Consider the following 21,496-nt stretch of genomic DNA (forward strand, 5'->3'; position numbering starts at 1 on the left):
AAAGTTATAATAATCACTGAGGTGAAAAATTTGTACTTTATTATTTTAATGAAAGAATCCAATTGTGAGACTGACAATATATCTTGGCTAAGCCAGTTGTCAACAAATATTTATAAAATATTCACCAGAACATATAGAAGGGCCAAGAGCCATTAAAAAATTATATGCAATCATTTTACTTCTCCAAAACAACTTGGATCAATAGAATTCCATGACTCCATAGTGCCTAAAAAAGTCATTATAGTTTTTCAGGTTGAAACAGAAGAACTCTATTAAAATTCAAATAATATAAGGGAGACCTAACAAGTTCTACCTTTATTTACTATGTATACCTTTACTTGAATTAGTTTATTACATTATTATACTACCTAACATGTTCCTAAAAGAATGGGATCAGAAATATCCCTTCTAGTACTCAAATGCCAAAAAGATGATGCTATTACATCAGAGGGTATATCATATCAGATACCTCAGGATGGTTTGGGATGACATAAGGTTAATATAAAGGCCTTATAATGGAGAAGTCCAAGATTAATGTAATAAAACAAGAAAGAAAAACTTTAGCAAACTCAGAACTGTGTTGGACCTGGAAGGAGTCCAGTGAGAGAATCATTTCCCTTTTCTGCACTCCACCCACACATTTTGCATACCTAAGAAATATCAAGTTATCAAAAGCAAAACAATTCTGAGATCATAATAAATTCCTAGTCCATTGAAAATGTGTGGGAAGAACTATTTAATACTGGACTTAAGTGTGTAAAGTTTCTATCTGTAAGGTGACTAAATTCTAGCTAAATTTTCTAAACATCTCTTGAGTGGTCACCACAAATTAGAAGCTTTAGCAAGAGTTTAGACATTTAAGTATTTATTAAGGTGCATTAGGATCCAGTGATCAGTGAGACAGAGGCCAAGATTCCTTCATCTATCTATCTGAGGGAGCCAGCACCTCAGCTGCACTCAAACCAAGGTCCTGGGCAAAAGAGAGCCCCTCACCCCTTCCTCCTCCCAGAAGCATCTTTTGAAACAGGAAACAAGGCCATACGCACACACACACACACACACACACACACACACACACACACACACACACACACACACAGAGCTCCAAGTTAATTGGTTGGCAGCCCTGATTGACAGAACTAACAGGTGGTTCTACAGCTTCCTGATGCCGTGCTGACCTTCAGAAACCCCTAAAAGGTCAGTTCCAGAGGCTAACATCACCTGGCTTTTCCTCACATGGCTTCTCCTGATAGCAGAGCTTCCCTACAGTATCTCTGCAGTAGGGGATGTAATTCCCATTCTCACAAGTGTCCTTTGAAATTAATCTATATTTGGAAGAAATTTTTTTTTCAACTTTAGTGGTTTTGTTGTTGTTTTGGGAACAGAGACAAATTTGAGAGAGAACTATTTCATCAAATCAATTTAGTTGTTAATAGATCAATGATCACTTTTCAGAGACTGCTAATAATAAAAGATCTATTAAACCAAATTCCTGGAACTTTGATGGTTGAGAATTTTAGCGGCAGTGATTACAAGAGTGATAAGAACTTTTCAGCAACTTCAACAACTGGAAGATTCTATTTTCTTTTTTCTCCCTCTCAATAGAATGGACAATTGAAAAAAAAATTAAAAGCAAACATAGCTATCTGTGCCATGGTGATAGAAGTAAGGGATGCATGAAAAAAAAAGGTAAATGTCTGCTGTCATTGAGATTCAATTGCCTTAAGTCCAAAGAAAGCATTTTTGCTTTATCAAAATATAACTGAAATAAGCCATGAAAAAACAGGGGTTCTGGTGCATTCCTAGCCCTACGTCAAGATAAAAACAAGCAAGCTGACAGAAGGTATGAGGCTTACGCATTATTGAAAATTTTCTCTCTGCAATTTAAGATCAAATTATTTGCACTCACTCCATGTCTAACAGAGTTGAAAATTAAATGAATTTCAAGTGAAGTCAAGTGAAGTCATTCCATATTCATGACTGAGTGTCCATCATGCAGAAACAGGAGTATTTGAATTAAGATGTTGAAGAATGTAATAGAGAACTAGATTACTGATTTGTGAAAGGCGATCCTACTGTCAGAAAAAGACATGGGTAAATCATGTTTAGTCAGACACTTATTTCCATACTGATATTTCAATAAAGAACAGCATATACTTAAATTATAACCCATTATTTAAGAAAAATATCCAACAAGAAAAAATGTAATTAACCCAAGTCAGGCAATTTATTTTAATTGCACTAACCCTTTCCACTTTATAAATAGCTCTCCCTGAAATGCTACTTTAATTTTAAATTGAAAGCAGTGAGCATAGTTGTTAAAAGCATCTATTTCATCTGCATTATTAACAGTTCAGTGATGTTATTTTTCTTCTAATTAAAATATATATACCGGTATATAAGGCAAGAAAATTTATTTCATAACTACCCCTTTCAAAAGATATAAAAATATAATTGGGAGAGATTTAGAAATTTTAAGAGTTTTCTAATATTTCATATATTTTGAAAAAAATTAAAGTTGTTTATATGTCATGACAAACTTGAACTAAATTGTATTGTTATATATATTAAATCAACATGTTCAGCATCAATCTACATGATTTTTGGAGAGCAGGAAATATCTTGCCTTCCTATTTGTATCCCCATGTATGGGTACGATATTTTGCATGTAGTTGCATGTAGTAAGTGCTTTATAAATGCTTTATTCATTCATAAATTTTAAGTTTGGCAAAATACATTATATGTATCATCTCATTTGATCTTCATAGCAATTTTGTGATTTAATTGCTAATATTCCTGTTTTATAGATGATAATGATGAGGCAGACCAATTGAAGTTGAGAGAGATAGAGACAATTATTAATGGAGCAAACTTCTTTGAAGAATACGGGCTTGGGACAGAGGAAATAGGTTGAAAGGGAAAAGTAGAAGGGATAGCCTATCACAAAAGAGAATGTCCCAATTTTCCCCTGACAGTGTAACAAAAAGGATGGGTGAAGATGGAGAGTGCATTCTATGAATGAAGAGGGAACTTAGATCTATACCTTCAATGAAGCTTAGACACACATATCATTGATTCTCCATAACATTTTATTGATTTTATTATTAAAATTTTAATATATAAACATTCCTACATTTTCCTATAGTTTTTTAGAAAAAATGTATAATCCCTTTTTCCTATCCACTTGTTTTCTGGTTCTTTTTCTTCATTATCTTCATTTTCCAGATGAATTGTCAAGTGTGACACCCTTAAATGAGTGTAGAAAGGAGGATTTGACCTTAGAATGCTCTGAATTCAAATCTGCAAACCCTAGTTTGTGAACAGAAAGAAACCTTAACAAAGAGCAATTTGACTATTAGCCTTTAAATTGTTTCTATAGATTAACATAAGATTTTGTCAAATCCTATATTCATACATACATAAACACATAATGTGTGTGCTAAATATTATAAATGTTGATCAAATTACACTTATAATTTTCTTGTGATTCCTTCAATATCTCTTAATTTTTTTCAGTTTCATTCATAAAAATAGAAATGAAGAAAGTTAGTTTGCTGTTCTCTAAGTTCTTCTTGTGGTTGTATGACCAGAAATATGCTCAATGTACTGGTGCTTTAAAGGTTTTCACTGATTGATGTTCTTTTTGTGGTAGAAAAATAATACAAAGAAAATTGATATGTCTAGCTTTGGAGACCAAAACACATTTGTTTTCTATATCTTCAGTATTTTTCTACAGAATATGAAATAAATAAAAAATTATTTACATGCCTAATATAGGTCTTTATTCTTATTTGTGACTTTTAGTGTTTTACAGTTTTTTACCATTTTTAGAACTGTAAGATTATATTAATGGACAATATTTAATTTGCTTGACTTTTTCTAAAAAAAAAAAGAAAGCAAAAGCTAGTTTGAATTAAGTTACTGATGATTTCTTGTTACTTTATAGCAGTATCTGTTGTCTCTAGTTAAGATTTTTGGCAATAAGAAAGAATTGATGAAGACAGATATGAACCCAACAATGTCATTAACCATTTATTTACACAAAAATAAGAAATTTCTTTATTAGCTAAAAATTTCTGCTATGTAATTTACAAGATCATTCACTTATATTTATGTTCTAAATATTTTTTAAATCTATAATACTCTGCCTAACTGATATCATCTTAATTATATTAAAATATTCCTTTATTAATTTTTTAAAAGCTGATATTATATGCTGAAACTACCCTCACACTGCCTAAGTTTTTTTTTTAAATATCCAAGATATATTCAACCCCTGATATGAAAAATTCTGTTCTGATACAGATTCTCCATTTAAATAGATTCACATCATAATGGATGTTTATCAAGGAACAGAAAATCTTTGGGAAAAAATGCAGCGGGGGGCATCATCTAATCATTCAGACATTTGGTCTCCACAATTCTAGTTTAAAATCAATTATTTTAATTTTCACTTTTGGTATAAATGCTTTTATTATTTTAACATAGTCTAACACACATTATTTAACAGAGAAACACAAGATAAAATATGAGTGGTTTCAGTATAATTTTCATTTTCAGAAACCTTAATTATTAGTATTTTCTTGGTACTCTAATTCCTGACCAACAAATCCTCATATAACTGAAGTGAGCCATCATACTTCATACATTTCACCCCACTGTATCATTGAAAGGACATAGATTAAGTGGAGAAAGAGAGCTAAGTTATCTCCCTGGAGTCTCTTTTTACTCATATTTTCACTGTTATAACCTTACCTACATCAAGGGATAAGACAACTCCATGAATCTAATTTTGTTGCCTGTGGTAACTGTGACCTTATTACAAATAATTTATTCAAAAAGATTCAAAGTTTTCATTACCCAACCATAATCTCTGATTTGATGGCTTTCTTTAGACTCTATACTTATTCATAATATGGAAAATATAAGCAGAAAGATGTAAAAGTATGCAAGGCAATTCACAAGATAAGTGTATACAGAGCAAAACATTTTACAAACCTGGGGAAAGAGAGAGAGAGAGAGAGAGAGAGAGAGAGAGAGAGAGAGAGAGAGAGAGAGAGTCATAGCCATGGAATTTTATATGAAATACCACTTTTCCTTCATTTATGTAAGTTATATAAGTTCTGATTATTATTAATATATTTTTCCTGAAGTCATGAAAACTCAGTGAAGCATTTTTTTTTCTGCCAAAAGAAATTCTAGTCACTTCTTTGAATTCTTATAACAGATGCCAGGACAAAGTCATCTTCAACTGATCAGTTCTATTAATATATTATTAATTATTGTTATTAATTAATTAATTAATTAATTATTATTATTAATCAGTTCTTTTAATATCTATTAATATCATGTTGAAGTGATGCTAGTGATTGATGGATAGCATTCTCATCAGAACCATAATAGAAATTTGAATGTGTATTCAAAAGAAGGGAAGTAACAGATGAAATTTCTGAGAAGTAATTTCATTCATTTGAATAATTTTTATTATTCAAACTTTATGGTTTTGTATTTCTAACATGAAACCCATCAAATAAAAACAATGTATGAATGCTTTATGTATGTATGTATGAATACATATACACATGCATACATATGCATGTCTATATCTAACCACATCTTTTAACATAATATATATGTGTATATAGTATGTCTAGTTTCTGTCTGTGCATATATATGTGTGTGCATGTATGCATGTATGTGTGTATAAACTTTCTGTATGTATATATATATATATATATATATATATATATACATATACATATACATATATACACACACACATATACCTATACACAGTATATGTGTGGACATAGATAGATAGATAGTCAGACCGACAGACATGCACACAGTTGTATAGAGTAGAGTATTATGCTAAAGGTTAAGACGGCTACAAAATTTCTTGTTCTCATAGAATTTATAGTTTAGGACTGTGAAGCTAATTCAAATTTATTCTAGAGGAGTCTATGTCAAAATGAATGTGTTTACTCAAAGGTGTGTCTTTGTACCCTTAGTGTGAAAATTATATGCATTTATGAAAAACACCACTTAATTTTAAATATTAATACCAATATATGACTTATTTTTTTTCTTGGCAAAGTAGTTGTCTTTGTATTTTTCACATTAATGAAACTATGCAGCAGAACTATATATAAGGTCAACAAAATGTGAGATATGGGCATTTGTCAGAGTAAATTCTGCCTCTGCCTTGCTTTGATTTCAGAGCAATCAAAAGATAAAATGAGGGTGTTACAATTGCCCTTTATTAGAATGGTCCATTAATATAGTTGTGGTAAATTGTGTTGAATGGGGTGGGGTTAATGGAAAAATTGAAATCTCTTCAATGAAGTGCTCTCAAAAGTGTGTGTTTATGATGATATTTGTGTATTGGGGCTCTCTATTGGATGATTTTCCTCACTTGTATATGTTTGGGGAAAGTTTTAAGATGTTCAAGATATTGAGCTCAGAGGATACATAAGAGTTGGCAAATTCTGCCCATCACAGCCCTTTCTCATTCATACACTCTTCTTTTGGTAATTAAAGACAGAGGCTGAAAAACCTTGTAGTCAAAGAAAACCTGGTAATTGAAATATTTTGTGACCCTAAAGAAGAAAATAAAAGACAAAATACATTTACAATTTATTCTTTTGCCAATATTTTAATAGCTAGTCTTTGGTATTCTAACCATTTTGGAAGAAAAACTGGAATAATAGAAAAAATGTGACTAAACTATGTATAACTTAGGAATGTTAAAGAAGGAAGGAATGATCTGAAAGGTTTACCAAGATAGCAGCATTGGTGGGGTTAGTGCAAAGGAGGGAAGAATTTTAAATGAAGTGGGTCCATTAATCCTGGAGTGGCTGAATACAATAGGGTACTTGAATTGGATGGATTTTAACAAACAGAGGAATTCAAAGAAACAGGAGGAGACTTGTATAAACTGCTGTAAAGTAAGCAAACAGGACCAGAAGAAAAATACTAATAAATAATGCCTACAGTATTATAAATAGAAATAACACTAAAAGAAAACTGAATACCTAGTGACTATAAGAATAAAATTATTTTTGAATATAAGATGGCAAAATATAACCATATATACTCTGAGGAGACAGAATTTTGTGAGCTTAAGGCACTATAATGGTTATTTTTACTTCCCAATATTTCTTTTTATTTTCTGGGAATGAAGGAGGAGGCCATATATCTAAGAATAATTAAATGTACAGACATAAACAAAATAGTCAAAAAGAAATTGAAGAGCTATATTTTTTACATTAAATTGGATATGATTATTAACTTCAAATCATCTTTCCTACTTCATTTCCAATATATATTTTTTCTGCTCTTTTACCCACTGGTAGTTTTTTTTTTTCCCCCTCATCTCCATCAAATAAGGTATATCAAAGTGACTTAGAGATTAAATCAAACTATATCCTTTTTCCCCCTGTTTTTCCTAATTATTTTTGTAATGAAAATGAAAAGGCATTAAGAAAGTCAAAGAAAGCCTTGAAAAAGAAAAAAAAAAACTCATAAAATAACATAGGCCAAGGTAGATATGAAAGAGTTGAAAGTCAGATCAACCTCAAAATATTTTACTTCTGATTATCCCCTGACACAGTCTGCCATTGCTTCTATCATCCACCTCATCCCATCTTATCTCCTTCTCCTCCCACCTCCCTCCCTCTCTCTCTCTCTCTCTCTCTCACACTCTTTCTCTCTTATCATGGCTTTCAGGTAGTACAATAATTTTAAAATCATGTCAGCTAGTTCTATTTTCAAATTCAATTATTTTTCCAATATAATATTTCCTAGTCTTTTTTTTCCCATTTTTCAGCTTTTTTGCTTGTTTCATGATGTCTCATAAAGTCTTTATCTTCTATTTACTCAATTCTATTTTTTAAATCATAAAAGCATGTTTTGCAATTACATATAAATATAGTTTTCAACATTTGTTTTCAGAGGATTTTTAGAAGATGCTGGAGGAAAGGCTGTGACTCCCACAAGCTCACAATAAACCCATCCATTCACTTCCAAATATGCGGAAGGTAAAAAACAAAAAACATAAAAACAAACAAAAAAACAGAGCACCCTAATGCACATAAGAACAGAGTGAGACTATTTTTTCAGCAAAAGAGGGCAATGGTGATCACCTGCCGATCTGGCTGAATACCTCAGTTCATGGTCCTACCCAGCCAGGAACAGACAGTGCTTCAAGCAACTCTGAGCCTTCAGTGCCAGTGGCTTCTTCTGAGGCTTGGGTCATGGCCCGGTGAGGTAGTTCAGCAGTTGGCCAGATTGAAGTGGCTGCAATCTCTGCTAGAGTAGGGGCAAAGCACCCTGCTTCTGAATTGAATGGTGGCCCAGTGTGGGAGGGGCACAGGCACACCAAGCTTCTGACCATAGAGCATCAGAGTTCATTCAGACTTCTGTTTCCAGGTCAAAGAGAAAGTGGCCGTGGTTACTCACAGGGCAGGTAGGATGAAAAGAAGACCAATCACCCCCTGGGCCACACTGTAGTTTGGAACAATGTGTCCTGGAAGCAGCAATATACTTTAAGAAGAAATTAAAAGCCAAGAAATAAGCAGCCAAGATGAGCAGAGAAAGTAGCAGACCATTGAAAAATTCTTTGGGGGAAAGGTAGACCAGAATACACCCTCAGAAGATGAAGATAATAACAAAGTCAAAGCTCCAATATCCAAACTTCCAAGAAAAATATGAATTGGTCTCAGGCCATGGAAGCTCTCAAAAGGCACTTTGAAGTGAAAGTAGGAGAGATAGAAGGAAGATTTAGAGAGGTCAAGGAAAGAATGGGAATAGAAATGACAGACATGCAGGAGAGTCATGAGAAAAAAGTCAGCAGTTTGAAAAGCCAAATGAGAAAGGAAATAGAAAAACTCTATCAAGAAAATAATTGCCTAAGAATTAGGATTGAACAAACGGAAGCTAGTGACTTTATGAGGAAACCAACACAGAGTAAATCAAATCAAACTAAATTTAAAAAAAAAAGAGGGTAACAAGAAATATCTCCTTGGAAAAACAGCTGACCTGGACAACAGATCCAGGAGAGATAATTTGAAAATAATTGGACTACCTGAAAACCATGACCAAAATAAGAGCTTAGACACCACCCTCCAAGAGATTATCAGAGAAAATTGCCCTGATATTCTAGAAGCAGAAAGTAAAATAGAAATTGAAAGAGTCCTCTGATCACCTCCTGAAAGAGATCCCAAAAGGAAAACTTCCAGAAATATTATAACTAAACTCCAGAGCTCCCAGGTCAAGGAGAAAATATTGCAAGAAGCTAGAAAAAAAGGAATTAAAATACTGTAGAGCTTCATCAAGAATGAAACAAGATCTACCAGCATCTACATTAAAGGACTGGAGGTCATGGAATATGATATTCCAGAGGGCAAAGGAATTGGGACTACAGCCAGGATTTTTAGTTACAAATTTTTCTCCCTTCCTTCCTTCCTGCCACCCTCCCGAGGACAGAAAGCAATCTGGTATAGGTTATATATATAAAATCACATTAGACATATTTCTGGATTAGTCACATTGTGAAAGAAAAATCAGAACACAAGGTGAAAACCTCAAAAAAGAAAATGACCAAAAAGTAGAAAGAGTATGGTTTAATCTGCAGTCATAATCCACAGGTTTTTTTTTTTTTTTCTGGATGTGGAGAACATTTTCCATCATGAGTTCTTTGGAATTTTCTTGTATCCTTGCTCTCCTGAGAAGAGCCAAGTCTATCACAGTTGATCATCACACAATGTTTCTGTTACTGTGTACAATGTTCTGCTTGTTCTGCACATCTCACTCAGCATCAGTTCACTTAAGTCTTTCCAGAATTTTCTGAAATCTGTCTGCTCATCATTTCTTCCAGCACAATAGTATTCCAATACATTCATATACTAAAATTTTTTGAACCATTCCCCAATTGATGGGCATTCCATTGATTTCTAATTCTTTGCCACCACAAAGAGAGCTGATATAAATATTTTTGTACATGTGGTTCCTTTTCCCTTTTGATGATCTCTTTGGGATACAGACATAGTAGTGGTATTTTCAGGGTTGGTTTGTTTCTTTGTTTGTTTCTTTATGTCTTATAAAGGCATTAGCTTCCATTTTGTCAATTCTAATTTTGAAACAATGATTCTCTTCAGTGATCTTTGGTACTTCCTTTTTCATTTGGTCAATTCTACTTTATCTATCTATCTATCTATCTATCTATCTATCTATCTATCTATTTATTTATTTATTTTTGGTGAGGCAATTGAGGTTAAGTGACTTGCCGGGGTTCACACAGCTAGTTGGTCAATTCTACTTTTTAAGGGGTTCTTCAATGAATTTTTGCCCCTTGTTCCATTTAGCCAGCCATGTTTTTCAAGGCTTTCTATACCTCTTTTAATATTTTGTCTAGTCTGTTTTTAAGCTGCTATTTTCTTCAGTATTCTGTGTGTGTCTAATTTACAAAACTGATGACTCTTTTTTCATTAATTTCTTTAAAAAACTTTTTTGTTGTGAGGCATTTGGGGTTAAGTGACTTGCCCAGGGTCACACAGCTAGCAAGAGTTAAGTGACTGAGGCTGGATTTGAACTCAGGTCCTCCTGACTCCAGGGTTGGTTCTCCATCCACTGTGCCACCCAGCTGCCCCCATTAATTTCTTGCATCACTCTCATTCCTCTTTCCACTTTTCCTCTACCTCTCTCATTTGATTTTTAAAGTTCTTTTTGAGCCTTCAAGAGTCTGAGATCAGTTCACATTTTTCTTGGTGGCTTTGGTGATAGGAGCTTTGAATTTGTTATCTTCTATTGAGTGTGCATTTAATTCTTCTTTTTACCATAGTAACTTTCTTTGGTCAGAATTATTTTCTGTTGTTTTCTTTTTTTCCCAACCTATTTCTTAACTTTCAATTCTTTCTTAACATAGGACTCTTCTTCCAATATTAAAAGTGTACTGTCCCAAGCTTCAGTTTTATGGAGCTGTTTTCAGAGATAATTCTAGGGACCTGTTTTCAGTTTTTCTAAGGTGGTATCATCTAAGGAGATGTGTGTTTACTAGTTTCCTGTCCTGTGCTCTGGTCTATGAACAACCACAAGCCTTCTTTTCTGCCTTGTTACTGTGAAGAGGGTCCCCACTCCATTGCAGCCAAAAGTTCTGGTGTGCTACTGCTCCTCCCCAACATATGACTGCCAACCAGAATTGCATCCTTGATCAGAGTATGGACAAAGCAACAAAGTTCTTCTTTGGGGCCAGCAAAGATACCTCTTCAATCACATTAATATCTGTTGGCTGAGAGTTCGAGGAGCAGTTACTGTAACTGCTGATTCAGTGATTCCCAAGGACTGTTCCTGATTTGCTATGGCCTGGTCTGTGTTGGCACAACCTTTGCTGGAGTGTGCTCTGGAAAAAAAAATGAAAAAAATAGACCTTTCCTACTGCTCTTCTAAGTTTTCTTTGGCTGGAAAATAATTTCACTCTGCTCCAGGAATTGTCTTATGACTTTATTTAAAGGTATGTGGAGAGCTTTTATGGAGAGCTCAGGTGAGGCATTTTCTCTTCCATCTTAGCTCTGCCTCCTTATAGTAGTCTTAAGTTACATATATAAACAGCTTTAAGATCCACAGAGAATTCTCTGTTTTATACATTATTTGATATTCATGGAACTCTGTGAGATAAATACTATAGCTTAAATTATCATTTCCATTGTACACATGAGGAAACTGAATAAGAGCAGGATATATTAGTTGGCGAAGACTCACACAAATAGCAAATATCAGTGATAATAAGTCTAAGAAGGCCTGAGTTTTCCCACATTAAAAAGAAAAAAATAGTGGGGGTGGTGGATGAGGGCTTAGGAGAAGTTTGAACTAGATAATCTCTAAAGCTTCTCTCTGATTCAATTCCTTTCTTTGTCTTTCTGACCTGTACTCCTCTGCAAACTAAAGACTGAATTATTCTCTTTGCTTCTCTGTGTTACTGTCCCCTGAAGCTTACTGATTTATACCTCTGATTGCCATCTTCATGCCTGTGAAGTAGTGGCCTGAACAATTTATCAGACTTAGATCTCCTTAACTATGACATCATCAATTAGAAATACTAGACTTCCCTTCTTTGAAAAACAAAGACAGAAAAAATGATTTCCCTCTTCTACTTTTAATCTTTATCATAATGGTACCACTATTTTTTCTGGTTACACATATGTAAAATATCAAAAACATATTTCATTCTTACTTTTCTTGGCTACAATCTGACATGAAGTACAACAATTATTTTTATTTTGAAACTTCAACCTGTTCATCTTTATCATCACCTCTTTCTAGGTCAAGCCTGTATCATTAGAATTCTGCAGAAGATCCCTAACTCTTCATCTTAACTTTTATTTCTCCTCCTTTCCATTCATTCCATATAAGCAATAATAAATAAACACGTATTATTATCTATTTACTTTAACCTCTGCAGGTGGCTTAAAATAGCAAAATCAAAATGAAACAGTTCATATAAAGCTACTTAGATAATGAGAGAACATATTAATATATCATTATATTAATAACATTATTAATTTGTGATCAAGGCTTTTCTCCCATTTCCTCATTAAGGCCCAGTTCTTGTTAAGTCAGTCTCTGAAGGATATGACTCTTTGATGAGATTCCTTCTAGCACTGAATGAATATGCTCATCTTCTTTATGTGGGACCCTATCCACCTAGGAGACCAATATCTGTTGAGAGTACAAACAGAATCCAGCCTGGGTAAATTCTTAGTCTGAGGTAGAGGAGTCCCTGTCCTTGTAACTCTCCATTAGAGTTTAGGATGACCTATATCATGAAGGAGAACACCAGCCAGATAGGTCTGGATTGAGATGGATTCACCTTTCAGATTGCTAGAGGCAGCCATGTCTCATATTCAAGCCATATTCTCAACATGAAGAGCAAAAGACTTCTAGACCAAATGCTAGTAAAATATCAAAGAGTCAGGGTTAATTTTCACTTGTCAGGGACATTCCCTTTCAGAATGGTATTTAGGGCTCTCAGGGCCTTCATTATGGGGTCTTTGATTAATGGGAGAAACCACTGACCATTAATTTATTGATTGCTGGATATACGAATTAATTAATTGATTAATAATTATTCCAAAATTTTCTCTGCTTTTTTTCTTTGTTTCAACAGTATCACACATGAAACCCTTGCTTTTCTAAAAGCATCTCGTCCCTTACTTCCCACACTTTTTTTTCCTCTCTGACAAAAATGATACCTTTAAGATTCAGCTTGTAGGGGACAGCTAGGTGGCACAGTGGATAAAGCACTAGCCCTGTATTCAGCAGGACATGAGTTCAAACCCGGCCTCAGTCTCTTGACACTTACTAGCTATGTGACCCTGTGGAAGTCACTTAACCCTCACTGACTCTCAAAAAAATATATTCAGCTTGTAAAGATGAGTTATTTTGAGTAGAGAGAAGAGTTAAGTTCTTCTCCAGAGCTACTTTACAAAGATCTTTGAAAAATTAATTTCAGGAAGTCTTGGTAAAGAAATCAAAGAAAGAATAAATTTCTTAGTGAAGCATTCATTTTCTTTTTTTCTATATTCATCTACTCACTCAAGTATTTATTCATTCATTTTATTCACTCATCCATTCATTTATTCACCTATTTATCTATATTTTATGCGTTTGTTTATTCATTTATTTGTTTATCCATTCATTCACTTATTCATTCATTTATTACATTTATCTATTTGTTTGTTTATTTACTTATTTGCCTTTTTTATTTACATTTACTTATATTTTAATTTTTTTCCCAAATTTCATGTAAAGACAATTTTAATGTCAATTTTAAAAACTTTGTATTCCCATATCCCTTCTTCCCTCCCTCCCCCCACCTAATTAAGAATGCAAGCAATTCAATATAAGGTACACTTGTGTAGCCATGCAAAACAAATCCACAGTGAGGTTGTGAAAGAAAACAGACAAAAATAAACCCTTAAGAAAAAAGAACTAAAATAAAATATGTTTCATTCTCTATTCAGAAACCATCAATTCTTTCTCTGGAGATGGATTGCATTTTTCATAAATCCTTCAGAGCTGTCCTGGATCATTCTATTGCTGAGAATAGCTAAGTCATTCACAGCTGATCATCTTACAATATTGCTTTTATTTTATATTCAGTGCATTTCATCTTGCATTAGCTCATGTAAACCTTTCCAGGTTTTTCTGATAGCATCCTGCTCATCATTTCTTATAACACAAAAGGGTTCCATCATAATCTCATCCCATTATTTGTTTAACCATTCCCTAATTGATAGGCATCTTCTCAATTTCAAATTCAACTTTTTGCTTTTTATCTCTTTTTGGATAACAAACTAGTAGTGGTGTTACTAGGTCAAAGAGTATGCAAGGCCCTATAATCCTTTAGGCATAGTTCCAAATTGCTCTACAGAATGTTTGAATCAGTTTACAACTTTACCAAAAGTGCATTACTGTCTCATTTTCCCTATATTCCCTCCAACACTTATCATTTTCCTCTGCTTTCCTGTTATCTTATCCAATAGGTGTGAGATGGTATTCCAGAATTGTTTTGACCTGCCTTTCTCTAATCAATAGTGATTTAGAGCATTTTTTTCAAATGACTATAGGTATCTTTGATTATTTCATGTGAAAACTTCATAATTTTTTTCTTATTTCCTTTTTCAAAAGTTTTTTTGTCTATTTTCTTTCACAACCTGATTAATGTATAAATGTTTTGCATGACTACCCATGTATAATTTATTTGATTGCTGGCATTCTTAAGGGGGGTGGGAAGAAAATTTGGAACACAAAGTTTTAAAGTTCAATGGCAAGATTTGTTTTTATGTGTAATTTAGGTAAAAAAAATTCTAAATAAAAAAGAAAGGAAAATAGAGTTTCTGTCATATGCACATCAATAGAATAAAGAATCTTTATCCTGGAGAAAAAAAATTTTCAGTGGTGCCATTTATAAGAAATAATTAATTTATTTAACCTGTTTGATCTCAGCTTGAAGACATAGGAATGGTGTTTGGAGAGTGCTCTGAAATAAGGTATATTCAAATGAGTAATGGGGCAGGTATTTTGCAAAGTGGTTAGAATGCAGGGCCTGAAGTCAGGAAGACTCATCTACCTGAATTCAAATCTGGCCTCAGACACTAGCTGTGTGAACCTGAGCAAGTAAAAATCCTACTTGCCTCAGTTTCTTTATCTGTAAAATGATCTGGAGAAGGAAATTGAAATCTACTCCAGTCTCTTTACTAAGAAAACCCAGCATGAGTTCATTAAGAGTCAGATTTGATTGAAACAAATCAACAACAAAAGTAACAGAATAGATAATTATTTTGGGGAGACACTGTGAAAGGATTATTGGTCAAGTAAAGCTTGGACTAGGTTAGTTCTAAGTTATCTTCCAACACTGGTATTCTTTTTATTTAATAACTTAAACTCCCCAATCCCAGATAATGTTCTGGGTTTAGATATTCTGGGTTCTACAGAATATCCTCTCTGATTCCTCTCTTGCTTCTCTGATTCTCATTCCCCTCCTGCCTGCCACCTTTTCTCTTCCTCCTCCTGTTTTAATATTTGCAAATAATTTTATATTATACACACACATATACATACATAAACAAATATATCCAAACACCCAATATGTATGTGTGTACCATATATATGTGTGTATATGTATGCATGTTATTCTCTGTTTTATCCTCACTAAAACATATGTGTGTGTGCGTGTGTGTGTGTATGTCTGTGCATTCTCCTGGATTTAGCCTCACTAAAAATCTATACTTTCTACTATATGGTAAATACTATCAGTATTCCCATTTTTGGATGAGGAAAACACACACATGTGTGTATGTATGTATGTATGTATGTTTGTATTATGCTGGTTTTATCCTCACTACTATCCTCATTATTATCCCCATTTTAGATGAAGAAAATATAGGCCGAGAAAGGTTTACATGACGTGTCCAGTCACAGGGCTAGTTAATATCTCTGAACCAACTTTTGACTTGAAGTACAGCACCCAGCCTTTTATGCCATACAATTTGCCATCTGTGGTCAAGGAAGGTAAGTGTAATCATTTTTCCCATAACTGTGCTTCAGTTATGTATAAATAGCTATCTAATGGCCTCCAAAATTTCCTTTTTATAGGCTAAGTATTTCTAGTTATTCTGATCCTAATATCCTGATATGGAATAGCACCATATCTACATATTGTCTATTTGTTGGTGGAAGAGGGAAAAGTTTGAATAGTTTGTTTGAAGCCCTGAAATTTTCTGAGATAAAAACTGCCAATTGTCAGGGGAATAGGAAATGTTTATTAATGATACAGAGTATTCAGTTACCTTTTAAATGAAATGGCAAATTTGAAATTGAAATATACTCAGAATGCTAGAAGAATGTATAATTTTCCTCAATGTGGGTACATCCTGTGCTTCCATGCCAACAAATTCTGTGTTTTGGCTAGAGTACAATCCATGGAACATATATGAAGGTAATAGAACTCCCTTGGTAATTTCTGGGAACATACATGCTCAGTTCTGCTTGACCCATTGAGGGGACACAGAAATTCCTGAGTGCCTCTAACTGTTGCTGCTGTTTGTCCTTTGTTCTCAAAGAGGACCATGAAATTAAAGAGGCATGACATTGAGGTGATGTCATGACTTACACTGAATTGGATTTAAGTGAGGGAGGGCTGTTCAGAGTCACTAACCTCACATTTTCCTCCAGAATCATCTGGGTCCAGTGGCATGATATATTTGAGGATGACTGGAGATAGCCCTGGATATTTTAAGGCAGTTTGGATTAAGTGACTTGCCAATGGTCATATAGCTAGTAAGTGTCCTAGGTGATATTTGAACTAAGGTTTTCCTGACTCCAGGGCCAGTGCTCTATCCAGTATGCCATCTAGCTGCCTACCTCTGGCTATAGCATGTAAAGAAGGATACATCAAAAGAGGACTGGCTACAGAGAAGAAGAGGTAGAAACTCAGTAGACTAGAAAAGGAATAGACAATTCTCATTCTCTTCCTCTTCTCATGGAAAGTGAGAGAATCCATGGACTTTATGGTGGTTGTTCATCTAGGTGAACCTAAGTTTGAATCACAATGTCCTGTTTTCTTTTCTGCTTTGTATTTATTTAACTATACTTGGGTGACCAAAGGGCGATCCTAAGCCTGGAATGTAGTTTAAATGCCTTTGAGAGATAAAGGAATGCCTCAATGCTTCAGTCATTTTAGACTGGACTACTTTTTCTCTAAGTTATTATACCTCTCAGAGGAGAAAATGACCACCACCAGAAGGATGAACCCTAGTTTAGAGATGCTTTGTTATAAGGGATGGATATAGAGGGACTTTGGGGGCACTGCCAAACTATGAGGAAGATGGAATATCTGTTCATCAGTTCTGTTAAATGTTTCATGTTTTAATGTTATAATTGTCCACTTCCTGGTAGAGTATAATAAAAATTCTGCTTCTCTATATTATCTTTTAGGTATTCATAAGTACCTATGAGTGGTTTGTGTCTTAAATATGTGTTCTGTTCCTATATAAATTCAAAACTTCTACTTGATCTACCTTGTAGTGTCATCCTGTTCCTATATGAAGAGATGTTAGACATTAACCAAATAAACATGATGTTATATTTTTTTCTGTTTTAACCTAATATGAAAAAGGAAGATATATGTAGTAAGAAAATGTGAAATTATTATTCTGATTTGAATAGAAGGGGAAAAACAATTATCTATTCATGGGACACAAGATGGTAGGAACTAAAACTCTAAGATATCTATATTTTCCTTTTGATTTCTATTTTTATGTGTGGTAGGATTTTGGTTAGCTTGTATTTCTTTTAAAGATAGCATGTAAGCCTTGGCAGGTAAGAAAATGTAAATAACATTTGAGGTAAAAAGCAAAAAAAAAAAATGTGTATTCCAAATACTATAACACGGAAAGCACTGAAAAAATTACGTATTGTCTCAGCTGCAGTTGTTTGTTTTTATTTTGTTTTGTTTTGTTTTGTTGTTGTTTTGTTCATTTAATTTTATTTTTAAATCATCAAACATTTTTTTTCTTTCTTGCCCACAATGACATTTTAGAAGAAACAAAATGAAAGGAAATAATATCCCAGTATCAAACATACATATTCAAGAAAAAACATACAGACTCAACAAAAACAAATCCTCCCATTCTCTAAGTTTATTCTGCTCCTTGAATCTGCTTCTGTTAGGTGGGTATTATTTCAAACTAAGTTCTTTGGAATCTTTGGAATCCTTTGTCTTTCTTGAAGAAAATTAATCCTTTCTTAGTTCTGTGTTTTTATATAAAATGTTCTCCTGGTTTGTTTCTAGGCTAGTGGCTACTGCTCTGAACATTAGCACATAGCTATGCTTAAGAAAAAGGGAAATAAATAGTCCCCCACCCAGCTCTCATGAAACTACTAAAGCTGTTTCATTAGTGAATTTTTATGACTTTAGTATATTATTATTATTATCATGATAATCATAATCATTATTATTATTATTATTTTGATTCAGTGTGTTTATAACTTCTACTCCCCCTACTTTAAATGGCTTAAAATGCTAAGAAGTATAAGATATTGTAGATCAACTTGACCCTACAATCTTTGCCTTGATAATGATGATTTCATTCCTAGAATAAGCAAATGGCAGGGTTGAACTCTTATATTGACTGCACTTAAAAGTTAATGTAAGTAAATTGTACTTTAAAATAAGAAGAATTTTATGAATAAAAATGACAGAAACATTGATCATGATAATCCTTGGAATGGTAAAATAGCAGAAAATATCCTCTTTCTATAACAATAACATTTTAATCACACTGTGAATAAAAAATGATAGGAGAAAGCCCAAAATTCATTTACATACATTTTTTTCAACACTAACATTTTTTATAGAATTTGAAGATGTATGTATGATTGGAAAAGAAAATGTAGTGGTCACACTATGAGGTCCTGGATCAAAATATGGACATTACAAGTCCTATCATACTGACCTTATAATTATTAAAGTCATATAGTAAACCCTGTAATACATTGGGGATATCTCTCATAGAGAAATTTTAGGAAGAAGAGATTTTCGTGAGACAGTTTTTACTTGATCTGGTTAGGGATAATTGCTAAATTTCCAAAGTGTAAATATTTATAATTTGGAAATCAGTGCATGGTATAAATCATATTTTGGTTAATTGTTTTGTTCATTGTCTAGACTTAAAGAAAGTGATGGAAATGTTAAAACATGTTAAAATTAAAAGTGTGTTATATTTATATTATTTTATTCATTGGGGGATGGTGGAGAAGAGCCGATTGCTAAACATGTACCAATAGACCCCTGATGAAAGGACAAGGACAAAAATATGGAGAGACAAGGACCAAAATATGTGGGTGTTTTGCAGTCTATGTAATTGGAGGGTTTGTGCATATCAATGAAATCAAAGCTTTATGCACACATTAAAGCATATGTAAAAGAAAAGTCAAAGATAAAGCCACTCAGTGGACACAATGGACAATGGGCAGATATTTAGTTTCTGCCATTAGAGTGATATTTAAAGAATCATCACAACAAAATGTAGTAATTATTCATACTTTTATACACAATACTATTTCCTTTCTGCTAAATTTAGTTTTAAGGAAAAGTAGAGTAAAAGATTGAGCACTGAGACTGGAATCTGGAAGAACTGAATTCAAATCCAGTTGCAGACAATTACTATCTCTATGTTGCTAGGCAAGTCACTTAACCCTGTTTGCCTCAGTTTCCTCATCTACAAAATAAGTTAGAGAAGGAAAGAGAAAACCACTCCAGTATCTTTGCCAAGAAATTCACAAATGAAACATGAAAAATCAGACACATTTTAAATGACTGAACAACAAAAAGTTTAAGTTTTTCCTTTTAAAAGCAAATGTGGTATTTATGAAAAATAGTAAATAGTATAATCATTCACTACTTTTCATATTGCTATCCCAGTAGATAATAAGGATTGTATAATGGAATCTCATGGTAGAACTATATTCTTTTTTTTATTTGTTTTAGAATACCAAAAAATATTTTACTAAAACATAAGATTTACAGAAGTTTCCAGACAAGCCATACAAAATGATGACAAGCTTTTCTTGAAGGGAGGTTATTACACTTGACAGTAGAATCATGATATTAGTGAGGGCTGTGATATTTAATGTTCCCATTTTTGTTCAAACAACCAAGCTTGTCCATCTACAGCATCTAAGGAGTTAGACTTGGCTAGAGGGCATATTCTAAAGTACAATTGGTTAGCTGCTTTAACCAATGCAATTAGTGTCACCATAAAAAGGGAAAAGGAGCCCACAAAACATGAAGAAAGAAAAGACATACCCCTGCAGCTAACCGACAACTACTTTCATTCACAGTGCTGATACTTAAACCATGATGGGAGAAATGAATAAAAGCAGAGCTGGACCACTGCTTTTAAACAATTTCACAACAATCTATATGATACTTCTAGCCTCTGCTCATGCGTTACAACAGTGAATCAGGACAAGACAGAGATTTGCTAATGGGCATTTAATCACCAAAGGACTGAAGTTGGTCTGGGTTTTTAGTCTGTAATGTTTCTAAATTAAATGCAAACAAAAAAGGAAGAGGTCTTGGCAGAACAGGAGAAGTGATGCATACTTGATGTTGAGATTGAATTTAAATATTATTGATGGCAAATATAGCCTAGTCCGTGCTCTGGCTGTTTCTATGTCTTGGGCCTCATTGGTCTTCCACTGCTTAGCTACATCATTTGCTAATGGATCATCTGGATTGGGAGCACTTAACAAAACTTGGATTGATAGCAGCACTGTATGGATCTGCAATGTTGGAGACCATTTATCTTTAAAAATATCTAAACATATTCTTCCCAACTTGTCTACATTAGGGTGATAAATTTTGGTCATGAAACATTCTTTAGGAGCTGGCGTTGGGTATTCTTCTGGAAGAAATAGTTCAAGTTTAAAAGTCCCTCCCTCAAAGGGGGAATCCTGTGGGCCTACAATGACTGCATGAAAATAACATGTGTTGCTTTCATCTGGTTCTGCTTTTATCCCAGGAACTGGTTCTGCCAGCAAATGCTGGGTTTCCTTAATAATCCTGCAGGGCAGCCTGGCCATCTTGTCTGATCCAAATTCAGTCTCAGGGTCTGGTCTCCAGCTCTGCTCGCCTCAGGCACAGGTGGAAGTCCCCAGTAGAACTATATGTACTATCAATTCTATTTTAATGTCAAGAAAACTTTCTTTAAACCATTAGTGCTCCTAAAAATAGATGCCTAGGAGGTGTAAAAGGGGAAAAACAAAAAAATGAAAATAAAGAAGTTAGAAAATTTAAATTCTTTTGAAATGTAATATTTAACTGATGATAAATTGGGCAGTTTCCAACTATTTCAAAATTAATGGAATTAGTTTGCAAAAATAATTATCTTTATAGAAGAGAGATGGATGATTGAAAGAAAAAAAAAACTAACAA

The 21,496-nt window shown here is 33.6% G+C and overlaps 1 protein-coding gene across 1 annotated transcript; it reads right to left on the reverse strand.

Annotated features, from left to right (window-relative positions):
• Positions 1-11,268: 11,268 nt before the first annotated feature.
• Positions 11,269-21,144, reverse strand: LOC122749281 (ubiquitin-conjugating enzyme E2 N-like). The gene is made up of 2 exons (XM_043995562.1): positions 20,666-21,144; positions 11,269-11,398 (listed from the first exon to the last, which is right to left on the reverse strand). Exons 1-2 carry the CDS (start codon positions 21,142-21,144, stop codon positions 11,269-11,271), a joined length of 609 nt encoding a protein of 202 aa, XP_043851497.1.
• Positions 21,145-21,496: the final 352 nt, after the last annotated feature.

This window comes from Dromiciops gliroides, chromosome 1 (assembly GCF_019393635.1).
Source record: "Dromiciops gliroides isolate mDroGli1 chromosome 1, mDroGli1.pri, whole genome shotgun sequence".
Classification (NCBI taxonomy): domain Eukaryota; kingdom Metazoa; phylum Chordata; class Mammalia; order Microbiotheria; family Microbiotheriidae; genus Dromiciops; species Dromiciops gliroides.